The 26,722-nt window shown below is 38.1% G+C and overlaps 1 protein-coding gene and 1 long non-coding RNA gene across 8 annotated transcripts in view; one reads left to right on the top strand and one right to left on the bottom strand.

Annotated features, from left to right (window-relative positions):
• The first annotated feature begins 78 nt into the window (after positions 1–78).
• Positions 79–25,776, top strand: LOC117678621 (uncharacterized). Of its 2 annotated transcripts, none has more exons than XR_009620352.2 (4): positions 79–1,954; positions 4,994–5,098; positions 17,186–17,269; positions 24,010–25,776. It is a non-coding gene; the product is annotated as an uncharacterized LOC117678621 (long non-coding RNA). The 2 variants fall into 2 exon arrangements; XR_015728630.1 differs by lacking the exons at positions 17,186–17,269; positions 24,010–25,776 and adding exons at positions 8,092–8,347; positions 10,069–11,869.
• KCNIP2 (potassium voltage-gated channel interacting protein 2) overlaps positions 2,867–26,722 on the bottom strand; it is a 119,209-nt gene continuing 95,353 nt past the window's right edge. For 4 of the 6 annotated variants that reach the window (XM_034439916.3, XM_034439914.3, XM_034439912.3 and 1 more), the window contains exons 2-8: positions 17,114–17,238; positions 15,460–15,529; positions 11,340–11,410; positions 10,039–10,146; positions 9,817–9,921; positions 8,925–8,987; positions 2,867–8,294 (exon numbers count right to left, since the gene is read on the bottom strand). In XM_034439916.3, the coding sequence (XP_034295807.1) occupies positions 8,247–8,294; positions 8,925–8,987; positions 9,817–9,921; positions 10,039–10,146; positions 11,340–11,410; positions 15,460–15,529; positions 17,114–17,238 (590 nt within the window). In that variant the 3' untranslated portion in view covers positions 2,867–8,246. Of the gene's footprint in view, positions 8,295–8,924; positions 8,988–9,026; positions 9,544–9,811; positions 9,922–10,038; positions 10,147–11,339; positions 11,411–15,459; positions 15,530–17,113; positions 17,239–19,049; positions 19,149–26,722 lie in introns of those variants that run through there. The other 2 variants (XM_034439911.3, XM_087872819.1) reach the window with 2 other exon arrangements.

Genomic DNA, 26,722 nt, shown 5'->3' with positions numbered 1-26,722 from the left:
CGTTGGCTTCGCAGCGAGGCATTGGAGCGCATGCGTAGTTACCGGACAGACTCCGGGGGCGGTACGGCGCAAGTGAGAAGGAAAATAAACAAAATAGCCGGCGTTAAAGCGCAAGCGCAGAATTTAAAGCGCGAAAGGGAGTGATAATTTTGTTTAGGCTAATGTAGTGCAAGGGGGCGGAGTCTTGTGCAGGCCGAAAAGTTCAGCGCTGTCCTTCCGCGTTACTTTCGTTTCCTTGCGGTTGAGGAGGCGGAGCGGTTGAGGAGGAGGACATATTTTGTGTCTGGTTGCTGAGCAACATTGACGGCGCCTAAGGAAAATATGGCATTCCTTCAACTGATTCCTTAACCCACAAGATAAAAAATGAAATAATTCAGCAATACATACTAGAAATGTTGTGTTTTACCGGTACACCGGAAAGCTTTCCGGTTGTCGTGTTTTAAGCTGTAAAAAATCCTGCCCCAAAGCATGGAAAGGGACATTAATTTGTTTCGCTTGTTCAATAATTTCCCTGTTTCAAATTTTCAGCGAAGGGGCTTCTCTCTCCAGGATAAATGCGTTGCCCGAATATATTGTCTTTTATTCCTGTCCAAGCCGGAAAAATGTAAACTTTCCGACTCCAGCTCGACCGTTAATAACTGGCATCTTCGCAATTGCCTTCTGTCATGTTTTTTCACCCCCTGAACACGCAGACAAGCCCTGAGTTTCCTTGCGCGAGAGAAAGGGCAATGCTGATATAAACCATAGTGGTTTGGGTGGATTAGTAAGAACGAGGAGAGAATCGAGGATATAATTAGTAAAAACCATACCAATCTAGCTAATTTAATTCTGTTAATTTGATAATCCTTGGATATGTGTATTGGAAAGTGTTGGATATGTTCACCAACTTGAGTTATTTATAAAAATAATAAAGTTGGGATACAAATAAATAGCGAGAATGGTAAAATACTTAGTAGCCTTGATACTGTTTACAGCATGTAGATATGTAGTAATTTTATATAGTTACCAAGGTTCAATGGAACAGGGATACAAATGCTTTTAAATAAAATAAATATTATCTAATATCAAGTACTGATGATAATAGATAATAGAAATAAAAATAAAAATAATTGGTCCTTGAAAAACTGCTTGGAAGATTGCTAATCTGGAAGTAAGATGCCATTGGCCTAATTTAGAAAGAAATCCTCCAAGATTGGCTGCTGTTTTCTTGCAAATTACTTATGTTGAGTGTGTAGCTTTGGACTCCTGGATCTCCATGTTCCCGGCCTAAATTCAAGTCTTTTGTGACTTTTGTGCAACTCTTTGACTTTTCAAGGTTGAGAATTCAGAACAGGTAAAAAAAAACTGGAGTCTAGTAAGCATCTTTTCCAACTAATACATTTTATTAAAAGGCATAAACTTTCGTGAGCTGCAGCTTATTTCAGCATCCTATATAATTTATATAAAATTTAGCCAGAAAAGTTGATTTTTTTCTTCTAGACTGGCACTTATTTTCCAGTTCAGAAAAGGAAAATTGAAATAGACTGTCTTCTCCTAGATGCCTAGAATTGCAATCAAATAACTCCAGAGTATAAATTTATGCGTTGTAGTTTTGAAAATAGAAGTGACTTATCAATTCTTATATCAACATAAGTTTCACCAGCTTGTGACAGCGTAGCTATTTTGTTTTTCATTCTTTGATTTTGATATTACACAAACAAGAACTTGCATTTTATTTGTTTTTGGATACTTATTAGAGAATTCTTCAGATTGCCACGAAGCTGCTTGGATACCTTACATTGAATCAGTCTAACCTACTTCATAATGCTGTAAAAATAAAATGTATTTGCAGCATGAGGAATTTAATCATATGTATTCTGTCCTGAGTTTCTAGAGGATTGTCAAATGAAAGAAAGAACATTCCAATTCAGAAATTGTTTAGAGGTACTTCAAAAGGCAATAGAACATGGTACCGGTAAGTTTTAGCAATTTGGTTAGATAAAACCCAACGCTACCAACATATTTCACAAAAATGGGATGTACTGTAAATGTACTTTTAAAGGAAATAAAATAGATCATAGTTTATTAGAAGAAAAGAATCATGAAATCTTGAGCATCTGCATGATTTATGCCGTTGGGATTTAATGCATAGGAAGTAAAATAACGGAATATTGAATTGTATTATAAAATAAAATTTCACATCCTTTAATGAGCCCCAGGAAAAAGGAAAATAGAAGTTGTGGTTGCATAGTTTCTATATGTTCCATATGTTTATAGAGATCGTATATATATTTGCATAGATTTACATAGCATGTTCATCTAGAAAAATGTAGATGCTGTAGTGAAATGTTTTGAAACTAAATATTTACTCTTTCTGCAGACAAATTGTGAGAGTGATTATACCTGAACTGATAATGTCTAAAAGTACAAAATGAATCCAAGTTTCATCATGTGTTAGATATATTCTAATTATGGTTGTGATGGCAGTATTACAATACAAAATATAGTTAGAACCTATTAGCTTCTAATTTGGGGAACCAGAAGTTTCACTTGTCAAAAGAATCAGAATCTAATATTAAAACAGCTACGTATTCCCTGCCAAAGGGCAAAGAGATCTATAAATACAACCAAAAGGTTTTAAAAACAAGTTTAGATAGAATCTGTAAAATTGATTATAATGCATTATGCTATACTTTTGAAAGCAGGCTTTAGGTGGAATTTTTATTAGAAAATCTCATGACCTTATAGTGAAACATGGTGATGAACCAAGGCAGAAGAGATATTAAAGAGAAAATAGGGAGGAGTACGGTATAAATTCCCTTTGAAGGACAGATTATCCCAAAACTCATTATGAAAAGAATATAGCAAAGCAAACAATAGCAGAGGCTATGGTGTTTGTGCATAGCCATTAGGTGTGCATTTTATTGTTATATCTGTTATTATACAAAATATACAGATGAAAATGCAAAGCTGATAGCAGAGCTTGTGCAGTGGAATTAGGCTGCTTGGTCCCACTACTGATTGTAATGACAGACAGGTAGAAGGAAGCAGCTAGTATGTGAGTAAGGAATAGTCAACAGAGTCATCAGTCTCCAACTTCCAGAACTGAATATAGCCCCACACATGTATTTAATATCTACTCAAAAGCATACTGTAATTGCAATTATCAATAAATAATATGGAGACATATTGAACCAATATGTCAGGTTGAAAGATAGATAAGAACAGACTTTTGCAAACTAACCCTTCCAGATGTATTGAGTTATCAATCCTATCATCCCTGTCTAGTTTAATGGACTGCTGATTGGCAATGATAAGACTTGAACATGTGGAAAGACCAAATTCAGAAGGAATTGTGTAGGTTTGCAGAGTCAATTTATGAACCAAATCAGGTCAATATGATGAGGAAAATAGCAAATGTATTGCCAAATGAGAAGGGCACATGATATCCTGTTTTATAAAATAATTTGTTCATTTCTCAAAAGCAAATTGAAACTCTCACTTTACCCATAAACATGCACTGCAGAAGTGATTGTGAGTAAATTCATAAATTGTACCATCCATAATTGTGAAAACTTACTTTTTTTGGATATTAGGAAGACAATCTGCATTCACTGAAATTTTATATATTGCCTAAGACACTATTTTCAAATGTAAAATACCCTTGCATGGAGAATTGCTTCCTCAAATGGGGATAAAGCCCTTATTTTAACCAGATGGCAAAAGATCTGTAGAGTTCATTGTGATCAGAAAATTGATGTGGAGTTCCTTATTTGTTTACAGGATAATTTCCTATAGATCTAAAATTGCATCTGAATTAAGAGAAAATAGAGGAATGAGTTCACCTCTATGTGCAACGAACTGTAATGATGCCAAAATGATGATAGGTGCATAATGGTGTCATTACATAAATGTTGCAAATATTTCATTTATTTATTTAACAGGTTTATATAGCCACCCATCTCACACATGGCAACTCTAGGTGGCAATTATGTACAATGCTTAAGATCCAATATCTGACACAAAGTGTGACATTTACATTATGACATCACAATGCACATTTCTTCAATTCCCTTCTTTCCTATAAATGAGATGTTGTGGTAGAATGTGGTGCAGACTTGCAGAAGGGAAGGGGGTCTTTCCCAAGGAGTAAATCAGTCTGGAATCCTTGCTATGCAGGAAGAGGGCCGGAGTGGAATCTCCATAACCTTTCATAGCATATATTTAATTGTTAGGCAGATTGTGCTTTTGTCTGCCAATATTCCTGTCTATAGGCCAGCAACAAAAAAAGTACTCTGAGTAAATCCTTGTGTTGTTCATGGTTCCAAGGAATCACGATTACAATTACTGTATATGATAACTATTTACTTGGGAGTGGGAAAATATCTTCTGCTGATTAAAAAGGCAAGACTGCAATGGTTTGAATGGCAAATTGGGCTATATAAGTATTGACAATCCTACATGCTTTTGAATAAGAAATATATTCTAGTTAGGCAAAATAAAAATAAATTATTTTGATAATAGTATAAGAGAATGATACACAGTCATATTTCTATCCATCTTGGCTGAGGAACTCCTCTAATGCAAATGCCAGAAGCTACTCCTCTGACTTTGCTCCAGTTATATTTATCAGTACCAGTTTAAATATCTTGCCACCATGTGGCATTTCTCTATATTAATCATGAAACATAAAGTGTAGCTTTCCTCCATGCTATGCTGTGTTGAGCTTCCATATCACAGCAAGACATTTCTGTCCCTCTCAGTATAGAAAACCTAATAGTAATATGCTGTGCATGTTAAATTGAATGGCCAATATACAGAAACAGCTAATTCCGATGACATCATATATCAATTATAGCACATATCTCTTTAGGCAACTGTTGTAAGGAAAATTGGAGAATAATAAGCAGCTATTAGTAAGGCAATACCAATTATTTTGGCTGACCTGAGTGGCCATTGGAGATGGTCAGGGAACTGAAGTGATTTTTTTTTCTCTCCCTTGCTACTATTTTAGGCCTTTGAGAATTAAAGAACATTGAATTGACTTTCATCTGAGGTTAGTCCAACAGAAGCATTGAAGGAGATTGCGGAAATGAAGTATGGAAACTAAGAAAATATGGTAAGTAGAATAAGTTTTTTTATATCAAACAAAATTACAAAATATTAAGAAAATGTTTCTTTGAAGAAAATTAAAATAAAATATCTTAATGGGTGATACTGAACTTGGTCTACGAAACTAGATTCCAGTGATCCTTAATAATTTACATATGATGGTGTAAAGGACTACCAAAATGTAAAATAATTTCAAGAAGGGGAAGAGCCATATGTGGCTACAATGTACATGGCAATCTGTTTGCATAGCTAATAAATCCTGAGCCAGCCTATGCCATTTCTAGACTCAATTCAATATTTCCTGCACTTCTTTTGGAATCATGAAATATTTATTCCTCTTGCAGTTCCTACAGTAGAAATCCTTGGAGCTTACTTTGTGTGACAAGGTACCCTAATTATTATTAATAGCTGAGGTAAAAATCTGAAACTGAAAAAGAAACATCAGAAGTTATCAGGGCTGGTTATTAAGAGGAAATACCGGAGCAGTCTGCCATTACAAAAGAAATGTGGATTAAATTTAATATTTGTGTATTAGAACAAACCATTTATTTCAGGGGAGTTAAGGTAAGAAATAGCCATCTATTTATTAAATATTACCTTTGCATCTTCCCAATCTAATGCTTTTCAGTTATTAAGACTGCAACTTCTATAATATGGCCATGCTTGATGGGGAGTTCTCAAAAGCTACTGTTGTAATATTTCTGCAGGGTTTCTTGAGATATAACAGTATTGTCCAAAACATTTTTTTTTTAAATTTGATTTATATGCCGCCCTTCTCCGGAGACTTAGGGCGGCTTACAATGTGCTAAGTAATAGCCTTCATCCTTTTTGTATATTTATACAAAGTCAGCTTATTTTTTTTTTTTTTTTTTTTAATTTGATTTATATGCCGCCCTTCTCCGGAGACTCAGGGCGGCTTACAATGCGTTAAGCAATAGCCTTCATTCTTTTGTATATTTATACAAAGTCAGCTTATTGCCCCCACAACTGGGTCCTCAATTTACCTAACTTAGAAAGGATGGAAGGCTGAGTCAACCTTGAGCCTGGCGAGATTTTTTCAGATCTCTAATAGCCAGTCAATTTGTGGGCATCATTTTGGGGAAAGGTAGTATATAGTGATAACTATATACTTTGTATCTTCTTTGTCTGTTATGATTCAGCTTTGCCTCTGTTAGAATTTTCATGTTTGCTGCTTGTTTTCTTTTGAATTTAAATAACAAAGCCTATCTATTTTCCTATTGCCTCTTTTTTTAATTCAGTATAATATCTTCATTACTTCATTCCCTCCTGCTGGGCATCTTTCCTCCGATCTATTCAGAATGTCCCAAGTGGTCTCATCTCTTGCCGTATTACATTTTCCCTTAAATTGACCATTGTCAATGTATTCAGTGTTAAATTTCTCCTCTTTCCTTGTATTTTTACTCCATACTGCTTCTCTTCCTTTTTAATGTAGCTTCCATGTTGTACTCCTGAGTTTACACAGCTGCTCTATTATCAGCACCCTTGTATTTATTTTTATTTTTACTTAAGCCCTTAAAACAGACTTTACTTTTTTTCAAAGTGTTTTATAAATGACCTACATTTTATCACTTGTTCCTCTATTAATGATTTCCCTAGCCCTTCCCCATTACCGTCTTTTTACTGCATCCCTGTTGTGCCTATTCAACATTCCTGTGTTGCTTTTATATTCTGTATAAAATCTGGCATTTCCTTGGAGCAAGCATGCTCTGAAGTTGTTCGTTGTTTGTAATGCTTTGACAACCGAAGGGCCCATAGGCTGTTTATCATGGTAATGCTATAGTAACAAAACCAGCAAACAAAATCACAGAAATAGCATTTTGCAAATGCTAAGGGAAAGTTCCTTTGCAGAAAAAGGAGATTGTTGGCATAGGAAAAGAACAGCCAGCCAGGGAAAACTCCCTCTGTTTTCCCATATATATTTTTCCTATTTCTCTCATATGGTGCCCCTTCCATCCGACAATACTTCTGCTTGTAATCTGCCTATACATATAATTCCAAGACAAGGCACAATGTTGAATTCTGCCCTAATGCCACAAGAGTCCAGAACCCTCACACGTAGATATTACCATGGCATTAAGCATATTGCTATCCAAAACTTTTAGCTGATCTCTTTGTTTTTCATTTAAGGATGCTGGAGCTCTTGGTACTTCTGTTGAGTATCTAGCTGCAGAAAGTAATTAATAGTAAGATCATAACATCATCATCTGGAGACACATCCAGTGAGGCCACATAGAAACAGATTTAGATTGCATTCTGACCTAAATATTTCCATTAAGTAGATTTCTCTGTTTCTACTTTTGTTTGCACGTTATTTACTAAGACAGGGAGCAGTGAAAAGTTTTGACCCAATTATTTGCTTAAGTACTTTTTCTCTGAATAACAAATTGAACATAATTTATAATTTGTAATTTTATCTCCTGATTTCTAAAAAAAAAAAAGCAAATGGTTCTTTTGCACTTCAGTCTGGAGTGATACAAAGTACCACATGTTTTTTGTGTGGATGCAAACAAAAAAAATTTCAAGGCAAAATGCCATTCTTCTGCAGTTTTCTCCAGAAAAGCTGAGTTCCGTTGAATGTAACAGCAGAACTGCAAGATAGCTTAACTCTGAAAAATATTGCCTCCACTTGTTGGAAGCATTAGAATAATACTCCATGTGCTGTGAGAACCTTGGTGCAGATCAGATAGACTCCCTTCTTTGAAGGTAAGAGTGCATTTACAAGAGTTTTAAAAAAATTGATGCTTACATTGCCATTTGAGGGTATGAAAGCCCTAATGCAGGATCGTGGGGTTGCCGTGATTTTGAGAAGTCTTAAGGAAAAGCACATTATATAGTGATAGGTCAGTGCAGTTTTTGTGGGGAGGCAACAATTCATTTTGTAGTTAATTTCCAAGAATAAGAGCTTGTAAATTCTAGGACACACTCCTCGCTTAGCCTTATTGAATCCAGACAATGACTTCCATTTCATTCCCCTTGTAGGGATTCCCCATCCCACCCCAGTTGGATCTTGAATACATGAGTATTGTCTCCACAAAATGGGCCTGCTTTGTCCATGCAGCCAAGGGAAGAGTGCCTCAGGATACACCAAGAAGCTCTAGTGTGTATACGATGGTCTTGGCTCCAGGTGTGGTCAGCTAGATCACATTGTCAAAAAGCTTCATGGAACTCATGATGTTTTCATCCTGCCAGAGAAAAGATGGAATCAAGGCCTTAGAAAAAGTGGGAAATTAAGAAGGTATAGCTTTACTGTTACTAAAGATATTGTATCAGCTCTCTTCCCTCGCAACCTGCCCTGTATTACTCCTCCAATTGTGTCACAATAATATTAATATAAATCCAGAGCCAGTAGTGAAATATCACATCTTGATCCCACTGATGGTGGTGATAAAAAGTTCTCATCTATTGAGCAAAGAATCGGACTGGCTAGTTATTATTTATTTATTTATTAGTCCAATTTGTATGCCGCCCTTCTCCGTAGACTCAGGGCGGCTTACAGTGCATTATAGCAATAGCCTGCATACTTTTTTGTATATACCTGCTTATCAGGGCTTTCGGCCCCACCTAAGTGGTATTGTTCTATACTAAGTTGGCTTATTGCCCCCACAATCCGGGTCCTCAATTTACTTACCTCGAAAGGATGGAAGGCTGAGTCAACCTTGAGCCTGGTGAGATTCGAACTTGCACTAATTGCAGGCAGCTGGCAGCTAAGTGCTAGCATTTAACAGCACTTTAGTCCGCTGCACCACCGCTATGCCCTTTTCCCTTATTCACTGCTATAAAGAATTAAAATGCCAGGAGGACAATGGTGTTACCTTCTGACAGGATTCAATGAATTCATCAATAGTCACCACACCATCTCTGTTCCGATCCATTTTCTGAAATGTAAATGAAAATTGAAGAAGAAACAAAGTAGTTTCCTAGGAGGACCTTTAGATGCAGAGAAACACCCTAAAATGTGAACTCAACACATCTCCAACCTAGAGACAGCTGGTTTGGCAACATGTCTATGATCTGAAAAGCCCCACCAGTAGAAAATGGCTTTATATCTCATTAATTCTATTTTGAAAGTATTTAAGGCAGAAAAGCCTTGGGAATTTTGAGATTTGTGAACTTCAACTACCAGAATTTCCCACAATTCTCGAAACAGCTTGGTAGTTGATCCATAAGTCTTAAAGTTACCAGGATTGGACACAACTGATTTAAGGAGACAGAAACAATTGAGTTGCTAAAAAAGTTTGTGTAGATAATTATAGAATTCTACTATGGGCAGCACTAAAACTGAAGGAACCAAAAAGAAAGGGAAAAGGAGGAAGAGGAAGAGGAAGGCTTTTTCCTCCCAAAAAGCAGATCAAAATAATAAATATTCTTGACTGTGAAAAGGTTTTCACAGGTAAAGTGCAGGATATTAACTGGAAATATTCTGATATTAAGAGGGACACGGTGGCTCAGTGGCTAAGACATTGAGGTTGTCGATCAAAAGGTCGGCATCTCAGCGGTTCGAATCCCTAGTGCCACATAACGGGGTAAGCTCCCATTATTTGTCCCAGCTTCTGCCAACCTAGCAGTTCGAAAGCACATGACCACAGAGACATCTTTGGACAGCGCTGGCTCTTCGGCTTTGAAATGGAGATGAGCACTGCCCCCTAGAGTCGCAAACGACTAGCACATATGTGCGAGGGAAACCTTTATCTTTTTTAAGCTTACCTGGAAAAAATTTTCCACATGTTCCTGGGGTGCCTCTTCTCTCATGGCTGGATAAGTGTACTTGCCCATCATGTCATAAATGGATTTCATTATATCCAACATTTCCTGAAAGTCAAAACACAGAAAGAATTATTAGCCAATGTAGCCAGTGGATTCTTACTTTAGCAGATTCAGCAAAGTTCATCAACTTCTGACCCTGCTGATTTCTGCTACTATCTTTACCTCTTTGGTGATACAGCCATCTTTGTTCAGATCATAGAGATTGAAAGCCCAACTGAGCCGATCATCTATAGTGCCACGGAGAATAATGGACAAACCAGCTACAAAATCCTGCAAGAGACAAGATGATAAAAAAAGGATGAAATTCATCCTAAGCACTACTGCAGCTGTGATATATGCTACAGGAATGTAATGTAGATCCAGTGACTACAGTAAAAAACTGATAAATTGTATCCATTCATGGTTTCCCTAGAGAAGAATATTCATATGAAGATACAACTGCTCAAGATTCAGTAGTTTAATACATATAACACAGCTATGGGCAATTATTTTCAATCTCTCCTTTAATTAGAATTGCTGGAAATCTTCAGCATGGTTTTTGTCCTGTTTTTGTATTGTCAGTGATAAACACCCCTTTTTAAATATGCATTCTGTCATCTGTTAAACCCTGAAGCACAAAAATACAGATTCTGTTAGTACCAGCAGATGGCCTGTTAGTCAATGATTAGTTGAATGGCAAGGTTCAAAATTAGAATACAGACACATGTATTCTTTAAAAAAAAAATCTAACTGTAGACATGGTATTTATTTGAACACAACATTCTTGGAAGGCAAAGTACTTCCATCAGCAGTAGGGTTTAAAATTCTATTTTAGCCAATCTTTTTGGAGTGAGGTCAAGGGAGGTTACTGCTTTTTTTGCAAATTTGTGTTATTTATGCTTTAATTTGCCTATAAGAGCCCCGAATATAACTGATAAGATAAATAAAATTTCTCCAAAAATACTAATTACTCTGCAGAAGGCATTTATCCTTAGGCATACTTTCTACCTGCCCAATCGGATCCAGCAGAAGAGACATGCTATCCTATCAATTAAGGAGTGTCATCTTGCAAGACCCAGGAAATGAACCTTTTCTATTATAACACTTCTCCTTTGGAACATCATTTCACTAGAAGAATAGATTGGCCCCAACCCTGCTGGATTTTGTAAAAGCGTTGAAGAAGTGGTTGTGCTCCCAGCCATGGAGGTCATATTTCAGAGCCTATGAGATGGTTATTTTACTGGCATTTTTAATTTTTTTGTCCTGACAGTTATGTATTTCATTTCATTTCATTTTTATTTTTGTTTTTGTTTTTTAATTGCTGTTGGCTGCACAAAGTCACCATGGTGAGATGGGCAGCCATAGAAAAATATATAAATAAATACATAATAAATAAGAGTAGATACAGTTGCTTTTAGTCTGTAGTTTGCCCAAAGAATTTTGTAGGGGCTCACATATAAATAAATATGTATAGAGAATCTTACCTCAAAACTGACAGAGCCATCATGGTCAGTATCAAATGCGTTGAAAAGAAAAGTTGCATATGTACTAGAATCTAAAAACAGATACATCAAACATAGTAAGAACTACAATGTATGCATATTTTAGCTGATTGTATTGAATTACTTGGCTATCAGGAAACTATTAGAGAAAATAGCTAACTTGCAACTTTTTTGAAATTATAGATGCCCTAACATGATGATCTCTCACTCCTAGTTACAAAAGATATAGTTATTTCAATATTTATCCTCCTCCTTTTGTATTCACAAGGGAATGTATTAATACAAATACATATCAAATTAAGAATAGCTTTAGCAACAAGTGAGCAACAGTGAAACGGTACTATTAAAACTGTATCAGCAACCAATGTAGCACCCTGTTATTTCACTTTCTGTGAAACTAATTGAGAGAGCCATGCAATATAGTGTATTATCTTTTACATGCCAGAAGAACATCATTGATGCCCTTGAAGTGATGTCCCGGTGCCTGGAGGCTGTACGGATCTGGATGGAGAGGAACAGACTCAGGCTCAACCCATCCAAGGCCAAGTGGCTGTGGTTTCCAACATCCCGATATAGTCAGTTGGTGCCATCACTGACTATTGGGGGCGAGTCATTGGCCCCCACGGAGAGGGCTCGCAACTTGGGAGTCCTCCTGGACTCACAGCTATCTTTAGAAGAGCACTTGACGGCTGTGGCCGGGAGGGCGTTTTATCAGGTTCGCCTGATTCGCCAGTTGCGCCCCTTTCTGGATCGGGACTCGTTAAATACGGTCACTCATGCCCTCGTCACTTCCCGCCTGGACTACTGCAATGCTCTCTACATGGGGCTCCCCTTGAGGAGCACCCGGAGGCTCCAGCTGGTCGAGAATGGAGCCGCACGGGTGGTTATGGGAGCGATGGGGCGCTCCCATGTGACCTCCCTCCTGCGCGAGCTGCACTGGCTCCCGGTGGTCTTCCGGGTGTGCTTCAAGGTTTTGGTTACCACCTTTAGAGCGCTCCATGGCTTAGGACCCGGGTATTTACGAAACCGCCTTCTGCCACCAGTAGCCTCTCACCGACCAGTACGCTCCCATAGAGAGGGGCTCCTCAGGGTGCCGTCGGCCAAACAATGTCGACTGGTGGCCCCCAGGGGGAAAGCCTTCTCTGTGGGGGCACCCGCCATTTGGAACGAGCACCCCCCGGAGATACGGAGGATCCCGGACCTGCGCGCTTTTCGCCGTGCCATCAAAACATTTCTTTTCCAGCAGGCCGGCCTGGCCTAACCTCTCTTTTGAACTTTTAAACTTTTAAAATTCTTTAATTTTAAATTTGTCTTAAGAATTTAGGGTGTTTTAAATTTTGTTTTCCGGGCCAATTTTTTAATTGTATTTTTATGCTTTTTTAACATTTGTATTATATGTATTTTATCTGGCTGTTCACCGCCCTGAGTCCTTCGGGAGTAGAGCGGTATACAAATTCAATTAATAATAATAATAATAATAATAATAATAATAATAATAATAATAATAATCATCATCATCTATAGAAAAAGTACAAAAGGCACAACTAGAAGGCTCCCAAAGCAGTGGCTGAACATTTCATCGCTATTCTGGTTATACTCCATTAGAACTGAGAATACAGTATTCCAAGAATAATTTTGCACCTTAAGCCCCTCATTTTTCAAATATGGATAAATAGTTATGCCAGGTTAGAACTGGCATAATTTATTTATTTTATTTATTTATTTTATTGAATTTGTATACCGCCCTACTCCCGAAGGATTCAGGGCGGTGAACAGCCATAGAATAAAACATATAGATACAAAATTTGAAATAAACTAAAACGAATTAAATAATTTGGCTGAACAGATTTAAAACCCCAATAATTTAAGACCAAATTTAAAATTTCCATTTAAAAAGGGGAAAGACTTAGGTCAGGCCAGCTTGATGAAATAGGAAAGTCTTGAGCGCGCGACGGAAGGTATGCAGATGTGGGATGCCCGTATCTCCGGGGGGAGCTCGTTCCAGATAGTAGGTGCCCCCACAGAGAAGGCTCTCCCCCTGGGGGCCGCCAGTCGACATTGTTTGGCCGACGGCACCCGGAGGAGCCCCTCTCTATGGAAGCGTACTGGTCGGTGGGAGGCTATTGGTGGTAGCAGGTGGTCCCGTAAATACCAGGTCCTAAGCCATGGAGCACTCTAAAGGTGATAACCAAAACCTTGAAGCGCACTTGGAAGACCACCGGGAACCAGTGCAGCTCGCGCAGGAGAGGTGTTACATGGGAGCGCCACGTCGCTCCCGTCACCACCCGCCCGGCCACACTCTGCGCCAGTTGGAGCCTCTGAGTGCTCCTCAAGGGGAGTCCCATGTAGAGAGCGTTACAATAGTCCAGACAGGAGGTGACGAGGGCATGAGTGACCGTGCATAAGGAGTCCCGATCTAGAAAGGGACGCAACTGGCGGATCAGGCGAACCTGATGAAAAATCCTCCCGGGCACGGCCGTCAACTGCTCTTCTAAAGACAGCCGTGAATCCAGGAGGACACCCAAGTTGCGAGCCCTTTCCGTGGAGGCCAATGATTCGCCCCCAATAGTCAGCGATGGCACCAGCTTATCGGGACATCGGAAACCACAGCCACTCGGTCTTGGATGGGTTGAGCCTGAGCCTGAGCCTGTTCCTCCCCATCCAGATCCGTACGGCCTCCAGGCACCGGGACATCACTTCAAGGGCATCGTTGGGGTGGTCTGGGGTGGAGATGTACACCTGGGTGTCGTCAGCGTACTGATGGTACTCCACTCCGAAACCACGGATGATCTCGCTCAGCGGCTTTGCATAAATGTTGAACAAAAGGGGCGAGAGGACCGATCCTTGTGGCACCCCACATATAAGGGGCCTCGGGGTCGACCTCTGCCTCCCCGTCAACACAGACTGCGACCGGTCAGAGAGAAAGGAGGAGAACCACCGTAGTACGGTGCCTCCCACCCCCAGCTCTTCCAACCGATGCAGCATGATACCATGGTCAATGGTATCAAAAGCCGCTGAGAGATCTAACAGGACCAGGACAGAGGAGCACCCCCTGTCCCGAGCCCTCCAGAGATCATCCACCAACGCGACCAATGCCATTTCCGTGCTGTACCCAGGCCTGAAGCCCGACTGGAACGGATCTAGATAATAAACTTCTTTTAATTAAAGGGAAGTTAGAAGAGAGGAATAAAACGTCTAGCTATGGCAAAACTTTAGGTTTGGGGATAGTAGAACAAGTATCACTTTTACAGAATTGTTCTGTGATATACTGTATAACCATGAAGTTGATTTCAAAACAAAGCCTAGGGCCAGGTTATTTTCAGGATCACTGGACTTTGAACATTTATGCCCATCCCACCCACTTTCATGTGTCGGGCAAGCTCCAAATCCTCTCCCTGAGGCAGTGTTATCTTTTGGGCTCTAGAAGTTGTGCTTGTTCTGTGGCACTGTCTGCCCCTTGAAATTATCTCCTCCCTCTGAGATTAAAATGGCCCAAACACTCTCATCCTCCCAGAAAGCCTTGGACAGTTTGTGATCTTCTTCTTCTTTTCTTCTTCTTCACATACCTGCTTTCTGTCCCAATTATTGAGTCAGAATGATTAATGATCCTGTCTCTGGAGGTGGAGTGCATTTGGTTGCCACTAACTTGATGTTATCTGATACATTGTTTATAGATAACATACAGTTCTGTATGGTTTCTTGCCTGTAATTGTTGTTTGTTTGGTTTATATGTGATATACACTATCCAAAATCATGATTATATGAGTTGAACAACTATGTATATCTTTTAAATAAGGAAAATGTCCATTTAACATCATGCAAAGAAAGTGGCCATATTTAAAAGTGCCACAGTTGACTCGACAACAGTTACTATTCCTTTGATATATGATCCAATGAACAGTGTTCACGTTTTTTACTTTATCTTTATCCTGTGAGGGAGGCAAGAGGATAATTCTAGGGATATATGGCAATGAAGGTAAGGAAGCTATAACTGAGGAGGTAAAGTCTCTCATCCTCTTTTATTTCCAACAACTGCCAGTTTACTCTCCTTTCCAGCTTTGCAACTTTTCCAAAATATTAGCTCTTTTGATGAAGGACTTACCTCCCTGTGGGAAGAATTGTGAGTAGATCTGCTTGAAGCTCTCTTCATTAACAATCCCACTAGGGCATTCCTATCAAATAGAAAAGTGTACATTGATCATCAGTTGGAATTGCTAACCTACAATATCCCAGGTGACGCATGCAGTGCAATCTGTGAGAAACTGATTTTAGTTTCCCCATCAAACAATAACAGAAAGAGGAATTCCCTCCTTTTGAAGAACTTGGATATTAGTTATCTCCTAGGGTGTTGGCAGTGAACAAATGGGAAGGTAAACTAAGGGTAACAAGTGTAGCAACCAGCCTTAGCATTGATAATGAAGTTATTGAAGTGTTGGATAGCTGCTATCTTTCAGGATCATCTATAAACAGCAAAGGACTCAGCAGTCAAGAAATATGCTGCAGACTAGCATTTGATAGGATAACCATGAAGGTTTGATTTTTGTTTGTTTGTGCCTTTGAGTCAGTTTTGACTCCTGATGACTACCTGGACAAATCCTTGCAGTTTTCTTGGCCAGATTCAGAATTTTGCTATTGCCTTCTTCTCAGGATTGAGAGAAGATAACTGTCTCAGTTATCCCAGCTAGTTTCATGCCTAAAGTGGGATTAAAACTCAGAGTCTGCCAGTTTTTAGCCTGATGTCTCATCACTACAGCAAACTGGCTTTCAAACTTGGTAGGATTGCAATGAAGGCTTGAAATAAATATTTAGATGCCATGACATGTTTATACTACAAAATTAAGAATTATATGGAAACAGGTTTCCCCTGTGATACTCTATGAAAGCAAAAGTTGGACTTTGAAGAGGTAGGATAGAAAGAATAAGTATGGTTTTGGAACTGCAGAAGACTTCTGAGAATTCCATGGAAGAAATTAAGAAAAGAAGATCATTGAATTACATGGAACTAAATGTTTCAAAGGAAAGTGGTGTAACTGCAGCTTTATGTGAAAAAATAATACAAAAATAGTGCAAAGCCATTTGTATAACAATTGTATAATTATATGCTGTTCTATAATGTCTTCAAGCAACTTAATGCAATAAATATATAGCAGGCTTCAGTTTTTTTCTCTATACTGCTGTGCATTATGTTAATTAAAATCAAGAAGGAGGTTTATGCCTTCTCCAGCTGCCACTCCCTTTGTAAAATTCATCCTTCGTGTTCTGAAAAATATCTAAACAAAATTGGCAACAATGGAGATTGGTTTTTTATGTTACTTTAAACTGAAGAGGGAAAAGGAGATGTTACAAATAGAAAAACAATCCTTCTGCACCTGCATACTATGATCATCTTTAGATCTCCAAATAATGATGATAATGGAGTGAGGGTGAGGGTACAGTAAAATGAAGAGTAGCTGAATGCAATTTGACCTTCAGAAAGAGGGGAAGCTATATTTGTTGGGAGTCCTAATAAAGACAGGAGGTAGTATGGAGAATGTGGTATTATGTTAGATAATACAGATAAAATATCTTATTGCAAAAAAAGGCTTGCAGAATTGTTCAAGTTTTTAGGACCTACCACTGTTATAATAACATGGGTACATAGTAAATAAATAATTACAGTTGCTCATTTAATAAAGAAGCAACTCAAGAGAGGAAAGAGAATGCAATCACATCAGAAGGAAATGCCAGCTAGAAAGGAAAGAGTCTTTTGAACTCACATTCTTGAAGCCTCGGTATAAGACTTGTAGCTCTTTGCGACTGAACTTAGTTTGTTCCTGTAATTGTTCCAGACCCTCAGGCCGATGACAAACCGTGGAGAGCTCAAACTCATCCTCTATGCTGTCTGCAGGAGAAAGAAGAACCTCAGAAGTATAGTAAGACACAACCTCAGTCCCTTTCTCCCTTCCCTCACTCCATCTTATTTCCTCTTGAAAATACTGGATTTTTCCAATTCTCACACTGACACAAAAGGGCTCATTACATTTGACTGAACGTAAGAATAAACGTCTCTTTAATTTTCTAATAGAAGAATGTATTTCAAATATGTATGCATGCTACAGAACCTCTGTAAATACAGTTTTAAAATAGAGGCACAGTCAGAAATTCAAAGCCCCAGTGATCACACCCTAGGCTAGAGGAAGAGTAGACTTCTTGTCTATTCATAATAGAGCTATATCAACCAAGTTCTCCTGTTTATTATGCTTAAAAGGAATCAAAATGAGAAAAATAAATTTCAGGACAAGTTTATATGGCAACTGGAGGCTATAGCTGACCCTATCATCCATGAGAATAAGAAATAAATAATATATGCATAAAAAACTTGGAATGTTTTTAGACTATCTAAGGCATATATATCTACAAACAAGTGGGAGAAATATTTATAGTGGGCAGCAAAGCTATAAATATGCTTTGGCTACTCAAAGAGCTGTTGCACCTAAAAGATATTCCTGCATTATCCAACTCTGCACTAAGGCCAAACTCAAAAGTCTCTTAGTGATTTAATGCAAACAAAAAAATGAAATTTCTCACCTTCTAAGACAAAGGGTAGAAAGTTTCAGGCATTAAAACATTCAGTCTTTTTGTTAAATTGCTGATAGATCATTTATTAGTTGCAAGGCAAGTAAAACCATAAACTAATTAATAATAGCCAAGAGAATAAATGTTAGAGGCAACACACAAGCATTGCTACATATGTCTCCACCAGTTTTCTAGGCTCAAATACAAATATGTAAATAGAAATCTGAAGCTGTGGAACTCTAATGCTTATCCTTTACTCGCTATGCATATTGACATATGTAAATCACAGAGATTCTCAAGGCTATTTAGTCAATCACAGCAATGAACTTAAGCTATTGAAAATTGCAAAAGAACCCTTGTATTTTCAGTTTAAAACAATCTTAAGTACATTACTTGTAGTATATATGGAAGGAAAATGTGTGAGTGCAGATAAATACATATAAAATAGATATATTGCAAAGCTCCCTAATGAGTTAATATTTTTCCTACTGGCTAGGATAAAAAAGTGTTTAAAAATCAGAAAAGAGTGGAAAGAAAAACAGTTTATTTTTTATCATTTGGACTATTTAAACTTTGCACAAATCACCAAAACATCCTGGAAGAATAGGCCAGGCTTTGACAGTAGCATACAACTATTATTACTGGCAATGAGTTGAGCAATCTGCTGAATGTGGACGTTAAGCACATTCTTAACTTGTATCTGGCATGATGTTAATAAATAACACAACAAACCTGTCTACGAAGCTTGGTTTACAAATAGGCAAAGGAAAGGATCCACCTCACAGCAAGAGTTAGCCAGTAGTTTAGGATTAAATACACAACCTTGATGCCCATAATGGTTCTGCATACTGTAGTAAGCACTTGCAGCATGTAACAAAGACCCAATTCCACCTCAAAGCAATGGTACAATATTAGTGGCTCAAATCTGAAAATCTGCCTTGGGTATCCATTTTGTATCTTAGGTATTACTAGCGTATCATTATTATACAATATAGATTTGATCTAAAGTTTGTTTTAAGAAAAGAACTATCTAAGGATTTTATATAAATTCTATACAGAGGGAATCTTTTCTCCCCCTTCCTGGATATTATAATATCACAGCACAGAGAGCATAAAGAGGCACAAAGTATCACTTGCTTTCGCTGATTGAGGGGATGGATTTAGGCTGGCGGCAGCAGGGGAGCAGCTTGAGGAACCGCTGCTTCAGGGCTTTTTTAGCATGACCAGATGGATTGCCTGGAAAAAAATGACAATCGCCACAAGGAATTAACATATCACGGCATCTTTTATCTACCCCAATCATTCCCTAAGTGTCAGTCACAATAAACATGGAATAAATCAGAGAAGACAAGCATGCATAATATCAGTGCTGCCAAAAAAAAAAAAAAGTCCAACTCGGTTACAGCACAAAATTGCCTTAAAACAAATAATCATTCCTCTCAATCAAAATGGATTGTAGGAAATTGTACAGTAAAAAGATAAGAAAGGAGGGAGCACAGATGTTTATGTATCCTCTTTTCTCCCAGTCGCATTTAGAAGTCACAATTTAACAGCCTCAAATCCACTTACTGTGCATGCAGTGACATCATGAAAAAACTTTATATCTGGGCACCACCAAGAGTAATACATTCGAACAGATTTTGTGGAATCAAGGAATTGATACTTGGAAACATACTGTTATGCCCTGCTGCATAACTGCTAGATAGTTAATAAAATTAATAATATAGTTGAATCCTGCCACATTCTCAGATCAAGCATGAAAATTAAACAATTGCAAGGTGACTTTTTGCTTATTTATTCATTTCTTCCTGCCATTTGTAGTGTTGTACATTAAGGAGGCACAAAACTGCATTTGTGTCCATACTGATGCAGGTCTTAGTTTTAAAATGTACAGTAATTCTAAATCTGAGAAAACTAAACTAAAAGGCAGTTAGAAATATATGCATGTCTGGAGCAGGTGTAAAAAAGTAGAAACAAAAATTAGAAAAGAACATAGTAATTTGAGCAAAAGCACTGAGAATGCAGCAACTGATCATGCATTTCAAAAGAATAAGTGGTATAGGAAACCACTAACACTGTGTTTCGTTTGTTTTTGCTGTCCTGGCTTTCATTAGTTCATTACCTACTCTCTTGGCAGCTACTTCAAATAATAATTGCACTTGAAATAATAACTTTAAAAACTAGTCACTCTCTTTCACACATGCACACATTTTTGTCCTTGTTAAGATCTATGCACATATTAAACTGGTTGATTTTTATCACAATATTAACTAGAAAGAGACAGATGATTCCTACACAGAATATATATATCATTTATCACCCTTTTATAAGCACACACCTGGAAAGCTTAGCTGCATTTGCAACAGTTGATGAGCACACAGCTTTATGAAATTGCCCAGAAAATAACCTCTAAATGGGTAATAAATAATAAATCAGCCCAGAAGCAAATATAGCTTCATTCTGGTCGGCATTTTCTAGATAAAAAGTACTGCATAAGAATCTGCCAATTTCACTTTCCATGGTTAGAGTTCCTGTAAGTTGCTTAATAACTTACGTAGGGACATCTTAAAAGAGTATCAAGCATGACTTTGGCGAGCCTTTTTTTTTTTTGCTACTATATCTTTAATTTTCAGAAATGGCTACAAGAGCTAAATTATCCCTTTACTATCTTGAACAGAAGTCTACCACATGCCTTTATCTGTCCATCCCTTGGGTTTGGACAGATTCCTTGCTAATCCTGGAAACATATTTCCACCCCATTTCTTAGCAGTAACCTGAATAACAGAACCTGAATAGCAGAAGCTTCTTACTTTGGCCTGTTCTTTCATGCCATTTTTTTCTATCTTGATCCTTTGTTTAGCATCCTGTAATGCTCCCCAGATGTTAGCTCTGGTGACTGGACCAGAGGATCGCTTTCAGTTTTGATATGTTACCCTTATATTTAATGTGTGGGAGGGAGGCATTATCCCTTTCTGATACATGCTACTATATCGTATTATAGGATTGTTTGCCTCATGGCAATAGACTTTAAACTCTCAGCTAACCTGAATTCTCTGTTCACCTTCTTAAAAAGTAATCATATGAAAAAATATTATCAGTGGGACCATATCAAAAACTAATCACCAGCTTAAAGGAAGCTGGGATGCCAAATGTAGAATTTACTATAAAACTTCAAAAGGAACACAGCTATGTAAGTATCTGTACATTCTGAGTCATAATCAAATCACTTTCAATGAAACTGAAAAGAGTTTCCTTCCTAAGGAGAATTTGCTTTATAAAAGAGATAAAGCCATTGTAGTTCAGTGGTTAAAGTGTGAATTAGCACCAAGGAGACCCACATTCAAGGCCATCCTTAGCTATGGAAACTCACAGGATGATTTTCAGCCAGTCCTCCTCTCTTAGCTTAATTTACAGTATCTCAAATGCTGTTATGGGAATAAAATGAAGGAAAATTCCCAGGTAAACTGCCTTGAGCTCCGGGTGGAAAATGGATAGAATTCTAACTAATTAATAATATATGACCTTCTGAACAGTTATTATAGTCCCTTTGAGGTCAGCCATTAAAAATGTAATTTACCCCAGAAAATATGTTCAAAGAATAGAGTGGATTAAATTTACTGTAATATTGTGCTGATTTTCCTCCTTTCTCCAGGGTCAATACCAATCAGTGGTGATTGGGGTGAGCCTGCTCTCAACTCCTACTGTGTGAGGTGCTGTAGGGTTCACTGCTATCTCCATTCCTATTTATATTTATAGAAAGCCACTGGATAAGGTCATCCATCATCATGGGGTGAAGTATCATCATTTCCCTGATGATACTCAGTTATACCTGTCTGCCCCTGGCAAACTGAGAAATTCTGTTGATGTCATATCCTGATGCCTGGGGATGACAAGAGTCTGGATAAGGCACAAAAGACTTCAGTGGAACCCTGGCAAGATTGAGTGGGTGTGCGTTTGGGACCTGCCAATTTGGGGACTATATCATCTTTCCTCCTGAGTAGAGTTGCACTGCCCAAAACAGACCCAGTGCACAATTTGGGGGCCTACTTGGAGGTCATCCTGAACTCATGACTCCTGTTTGAAGAACAGGTGACAGTCATGACTAGGAGGGCCTTTGCACAACTTCATGTTGTGCCCCAGTTGCACCCATGTCTGGATTGGGAGGCTTTGCTTATAATTACTTATGCTCTGGTCAACTCCTGGATAGACTACTGTATGGGGCTTCCTTTGAAGAGTATCTGGAAGCTTCAGCTGGTACAGAATGCTATGATGCAGGCAGTTACAGGTGGCCCTAGACTGGCATTTGTTATACCTCTGCTCTGTGAGTTGCATTTCTGGGTCCAATGCAAGGTGCTACTTTTAACTTTTAAAGCCTTTCATGTTGTTAGGTTAGGTTATTTGAGGGACCACTCTTCCTGATTAAATCTGCCAAGCCCATCAGGTCTAGCAGAAGCATATTGTTGGTCCTTGTCTTTTAGGGCATTATATTTGATGGGACTCAGGAGACGAGCATTTTCTATTCTGGCACCTGCTCTGTGGTACCCTAAACTCTAGTACTGAAACTGCTGGTAATTTTCATTCAGACATGTTGTATGGGAGGTGTGGTCTTATAGGTTACTCAGTTGATTCATATTATAGCTTCCAAGCAATTGAGTATAATTTATTGACACTAAATTTAGCACCTATTTTTAATGCCAGATAAAGACACTATGATTCTCAAATGCTTTAAATTGCTATCACTATGCGTTCAACTATTTTATTGCTTCTGTCATTGCCCCCTTATTTTTATATTAAGAATTTATATTTTAAATATATTTTAAATGACAGACTATTCTGATGACTATAAATGAACATGTTAAAATACATAAAGCACATGTATAAAATATTAGAGAAAAAGAAAGGAAGATCGCTCCAAACAATGGAATAGAAGAGATAAGTTACTCCAGTTTTTCTGCAGCATTTATAAGTCCCTTAAGCTTCCACTTGTGACTTCAACCCTGAAAATATAAACTAATGATTATCCCATTTATATCTAAATGAGGATTCATGCCTCTTGCTGTCTATGTTACAATTGCATTTCATTTTTTTCTGCATTAACTTTTATTCTAGTGACAGGTTTCTTCTGTTTCACACCACTTATGGCTGGCGAAAAGCACTATGTCTCTATATTTTTACACTACTGGAAAGGGCAAAATTACTTTAAATCCTAAAGAAATGTTATATCACTAACATTGGTCAGTACCCTTACAAAACATCTAATACTGCTGTAAGGATCAGATTATACAGAATAGGTGACACCAAGGGGTTCCCTAAATGAACACTTGCAAAACTGTTCATCTGATGGCAGGTGGTGTGATAGACAAAGAAGAGAAATATACTGCTGAGAAATTAATAAGACTAAAATAAACTGACATCTCAGAGTAAGCAAATGAGAACAAACCTGGAATGTGTATAGTTTTCATTATCTTGTTTAAAATTCTCATTGTTGCTTTGGCTCTTTGCAACTGGGCTTGGCAGCTTTTTGATATGGGTAAAAATTCCTCTTTGAAGTGTATGTGAGTTCTCAGTAATTATATGCTGCATTTGCAAAACAAGATGAGAAAGGTATTTTTTAATATTTTAGTTCATTTTCCATGAAAATAAATTCCGAAGAGTGGACATGAAACAAATAGGAAGCATCAAAACGGCTAAAAGCCTTGTCACTCTAGCTGACAATGGTGTTTCTGATAAATGTATGTGCTTTTCTTTTAAAGAGAAGCTTAGTCTACCCTAAAATTTACTAAATTTATAGTTTGGATTTCATTGCAGGCATTACAAGAGGAAGCTGCTTCACAGTGTGGATCAAGTTATTCTCAGAAGCTCCATAGTGCCTAATATAGCAATAGCACTTAGACTTATTTATTTATTTATTTATTTATTTATTTATTTATTTATTTATTTATTTATTTATTGGTTCTATTTATATGCCGCCCTTCTCCGGAGACTCAGGGTGGCTTACAATGCGTTAAGCAATAGCCTTCATCTTTTGTATATACCTGCTTACTAAGGCTTTCAGCCCCCACTAAATGGTGTTCTTTTTTTTTTTTTTTATACAAAGTCAGCTTATCGCTCCCACAAGACGGGTCCTCATTTTACCTACCTCGAAAGGATGGAAGGCTGAGTCAACCGTGAGCCTGGTGAGATCTGAACTTGCAGTAATTGCAGGCAGCTGGTGCTACTTTAACAGCATGTAGTCAACTGTGCCACCAAAGCTCTTGGATATAGCGCTTTACAGTGCTTTACAAGCCCTCTCTAAGGAGTCAGCATATTGCCCCCAACAATTTGGGACCTCATTTTACCCACCTTGGAAGGATAGAAGACTGAGTCAACCGTATTATCAATGTTTATGTTGAACATGAACCCAAGCAAGAAAGCGGCATTTTAAAAACAAGGCAGGTCCTGAAAGCGCCTCCTCTGATCTCTCCAGCAAGTGGTTGATATATGCCAGCGTTCCCATTCCTTATCCAAGATGTTTTGAAAGTTGCTGGGAAGTGTAAAGGGGAGAAGATCAACCCCTGATTAGTGGTAGCTTCTTACCACCTTTATTCACATTTTTATCCCACAGCTGGCTCTTTAATTGTGCCCCTTCTTCCTAGTGCACAGAATCACCCTGTCAATTTCAATCAGGACTTTTGTCTAGTATCCACTGTAGACTTGATTATGTGCAAACTTCTTGTAGTTGGACTTTTATCTTTTCTTTCCTCCCTGCAACTCTGTCACATCCTCACTTAGGCACACACTTACTCTGTTTCCTGCCAATTTTTCTTCTGAATTATTGATGCCAGCATTTTAAGAGCCACAATCAATAACACCAGATTTTCAACCTGCCCTACAGTCCCTCTTTTTTCCTATTAATATGTCAGGTTTTGGACCACCAATGAGTTAGCCAGTTTGTGGCTTCTGGATAGTAGGAAAGATGGCAATGTCCTTCAGAACAATGGGTTCCAAGACAGCACTCCAGATACCATTAATCCCTGGCGTTACATGGCATGGTTTGTGGTGAAGCCTCCCTAAACTATTAAAACACAACATTTTTGTATCTATTTAAAAAAAGTTTTTATCAGAAGTTGTGTAAAGTTAGTGTTTTTGTGTGATTAGCTTACACTCACAGCTTGCCTATTAAAGAACTCGTAGTAGTCCTTGATTTATGACCAGTCACTTAACCATTAAAGTTACGACAGACCTCCCCAAAACTACTTACAACCTATTTTTAAGTTATGAACGCCCCCACACAACATGGTCATATGATTGCATATCTGGTTGCTTGGCAACTGACTACTTTTACAACTGTCTGCAGTGTCCTGTGATCACATGAATGTGATTTGCAATGCGTTTTGCTGATTTCTGGTATTTACTTTCTGTTTCTGGCAAAAAATACACACCTTGGGGAAAATTGATTCATTTAACAACCATGGCATTCACTTAATGATTATGCCATTCACTTAATGACCATCAAAGATAAAAAAAATTGGTCCAGTCAAGTGATTTCTTGACTTATAACTTCTATTATCTATGACTGTAATCCCAGACTCAATTAAGGTCATAAATCAAGGATTACCTGAATAGCTTTTCAGCAGCTATTGTAAGCAATGACTATCTAACAAGCTAAACTTCCTTTTAGTAATTTCATCTTAGACCTCTTTCATCTCCATCCAATATATAAAAAATGCAGTGAGAAAATCTATTGTTCAATAATCTGGCAATGACAATTGTACTATTTTCTCTCTGAATTAATAGATTGGTAGAGAAAAGAAAGACATTGGGAAGATCTGGAAAAAGTTTTTTATATAATAAAGTCTCTTTTGCTTATAATGATTACAGTAAAGGTTTACGGTGTATTCTTTCCCAGAGTAGTGCCTTCCAGATAAAATACAACTTCCATTATTTTCTGATAGTATGATTATATCATGTCAGCCCTGTGAACTACACTATATAAAGTTTTCAAGCTATATTTAAAATAATGAACAGAAAGAAATCAGACATCAGACATGATAATTCATGTCTGGCCTAACTTTTAAATTTGAATTTTAAATGGGAGATTTTAACTGTCGGGCCAAATTGCTTAATATATTTTTAAATTGTTTTTAAATTTTGTATTGTATGTTTTTTATCTATGGCTGTTCACCGCCCTGAGTCCTTCGGGAGAAGGGCAGTATATAAATTTAAATATTAAATTAAATTAAATTAAATAATTTTAAAAAAATCAACGAGAGAACATTTTACTAGCCCAGAACACTTCCTTGTTGCTGGCTTCAAGATGGTCATTCTTTGGGGGGGGGGGGAACCCATAAGACACATTATGTAGCTGAACTCAATTTATTAAGGAAAACAGAATAACAGAGTTGGAAGGGGCCTTGGAGGTCTTCTAGTCCAACCCCCTGCTTAGGCAGGAAATCCTATACCACTTCAGACAAATGGTTTTCCAATATCTTCTTAAAAACTTCCAGTGTTGGAACATTCACAACTTCTGGAGGCAAGTTGTTCCACTGATTAATTATTCTGTCAGGAAATTTCTCCTTAATTCTAGATTGCTTCTCTCCTTGATTAGTTCCACCCATTGCTTCTTGTCCTGCCCTCGGGTGCTTTGGAGCAGTGGTCCCCAACCCCTGGTCCGCGGACCGGTGCCGGGCCGTGGAGTACCTGGCACCGGGCCGCGCAGCGGCCGGGGGACATGAACGCTGCAGCGCAAAGGCTCCTGGGCCGTGCGCAAAAGCTCCTGGGCCGTGCGCAATGGGCCGTGCGCAAAAGCTCCTGGGCCGTGCCCCCACCCC

The sequence above is a fragment of the Pantherophis guttatus genome, chromosome 6 (genome assembly GCF_059756535.1).
Source record: "Pantherophis guttatus breed Tessera chromosome 6, ASM5975653v1, whole genome shotgun sequence".
NCBI classification, from domain to species: domain Eukaryota; kingdom Metazoa; phylum Chordata; class Lepidosauria; order Squamata; family Colubridae; genus Pantherophis; species Pantherophis guttatus.
Note: the sequence above shows the minus strand (reverse complement) of the source record. Positions and strands in the feature narration are given on the sequence as shown.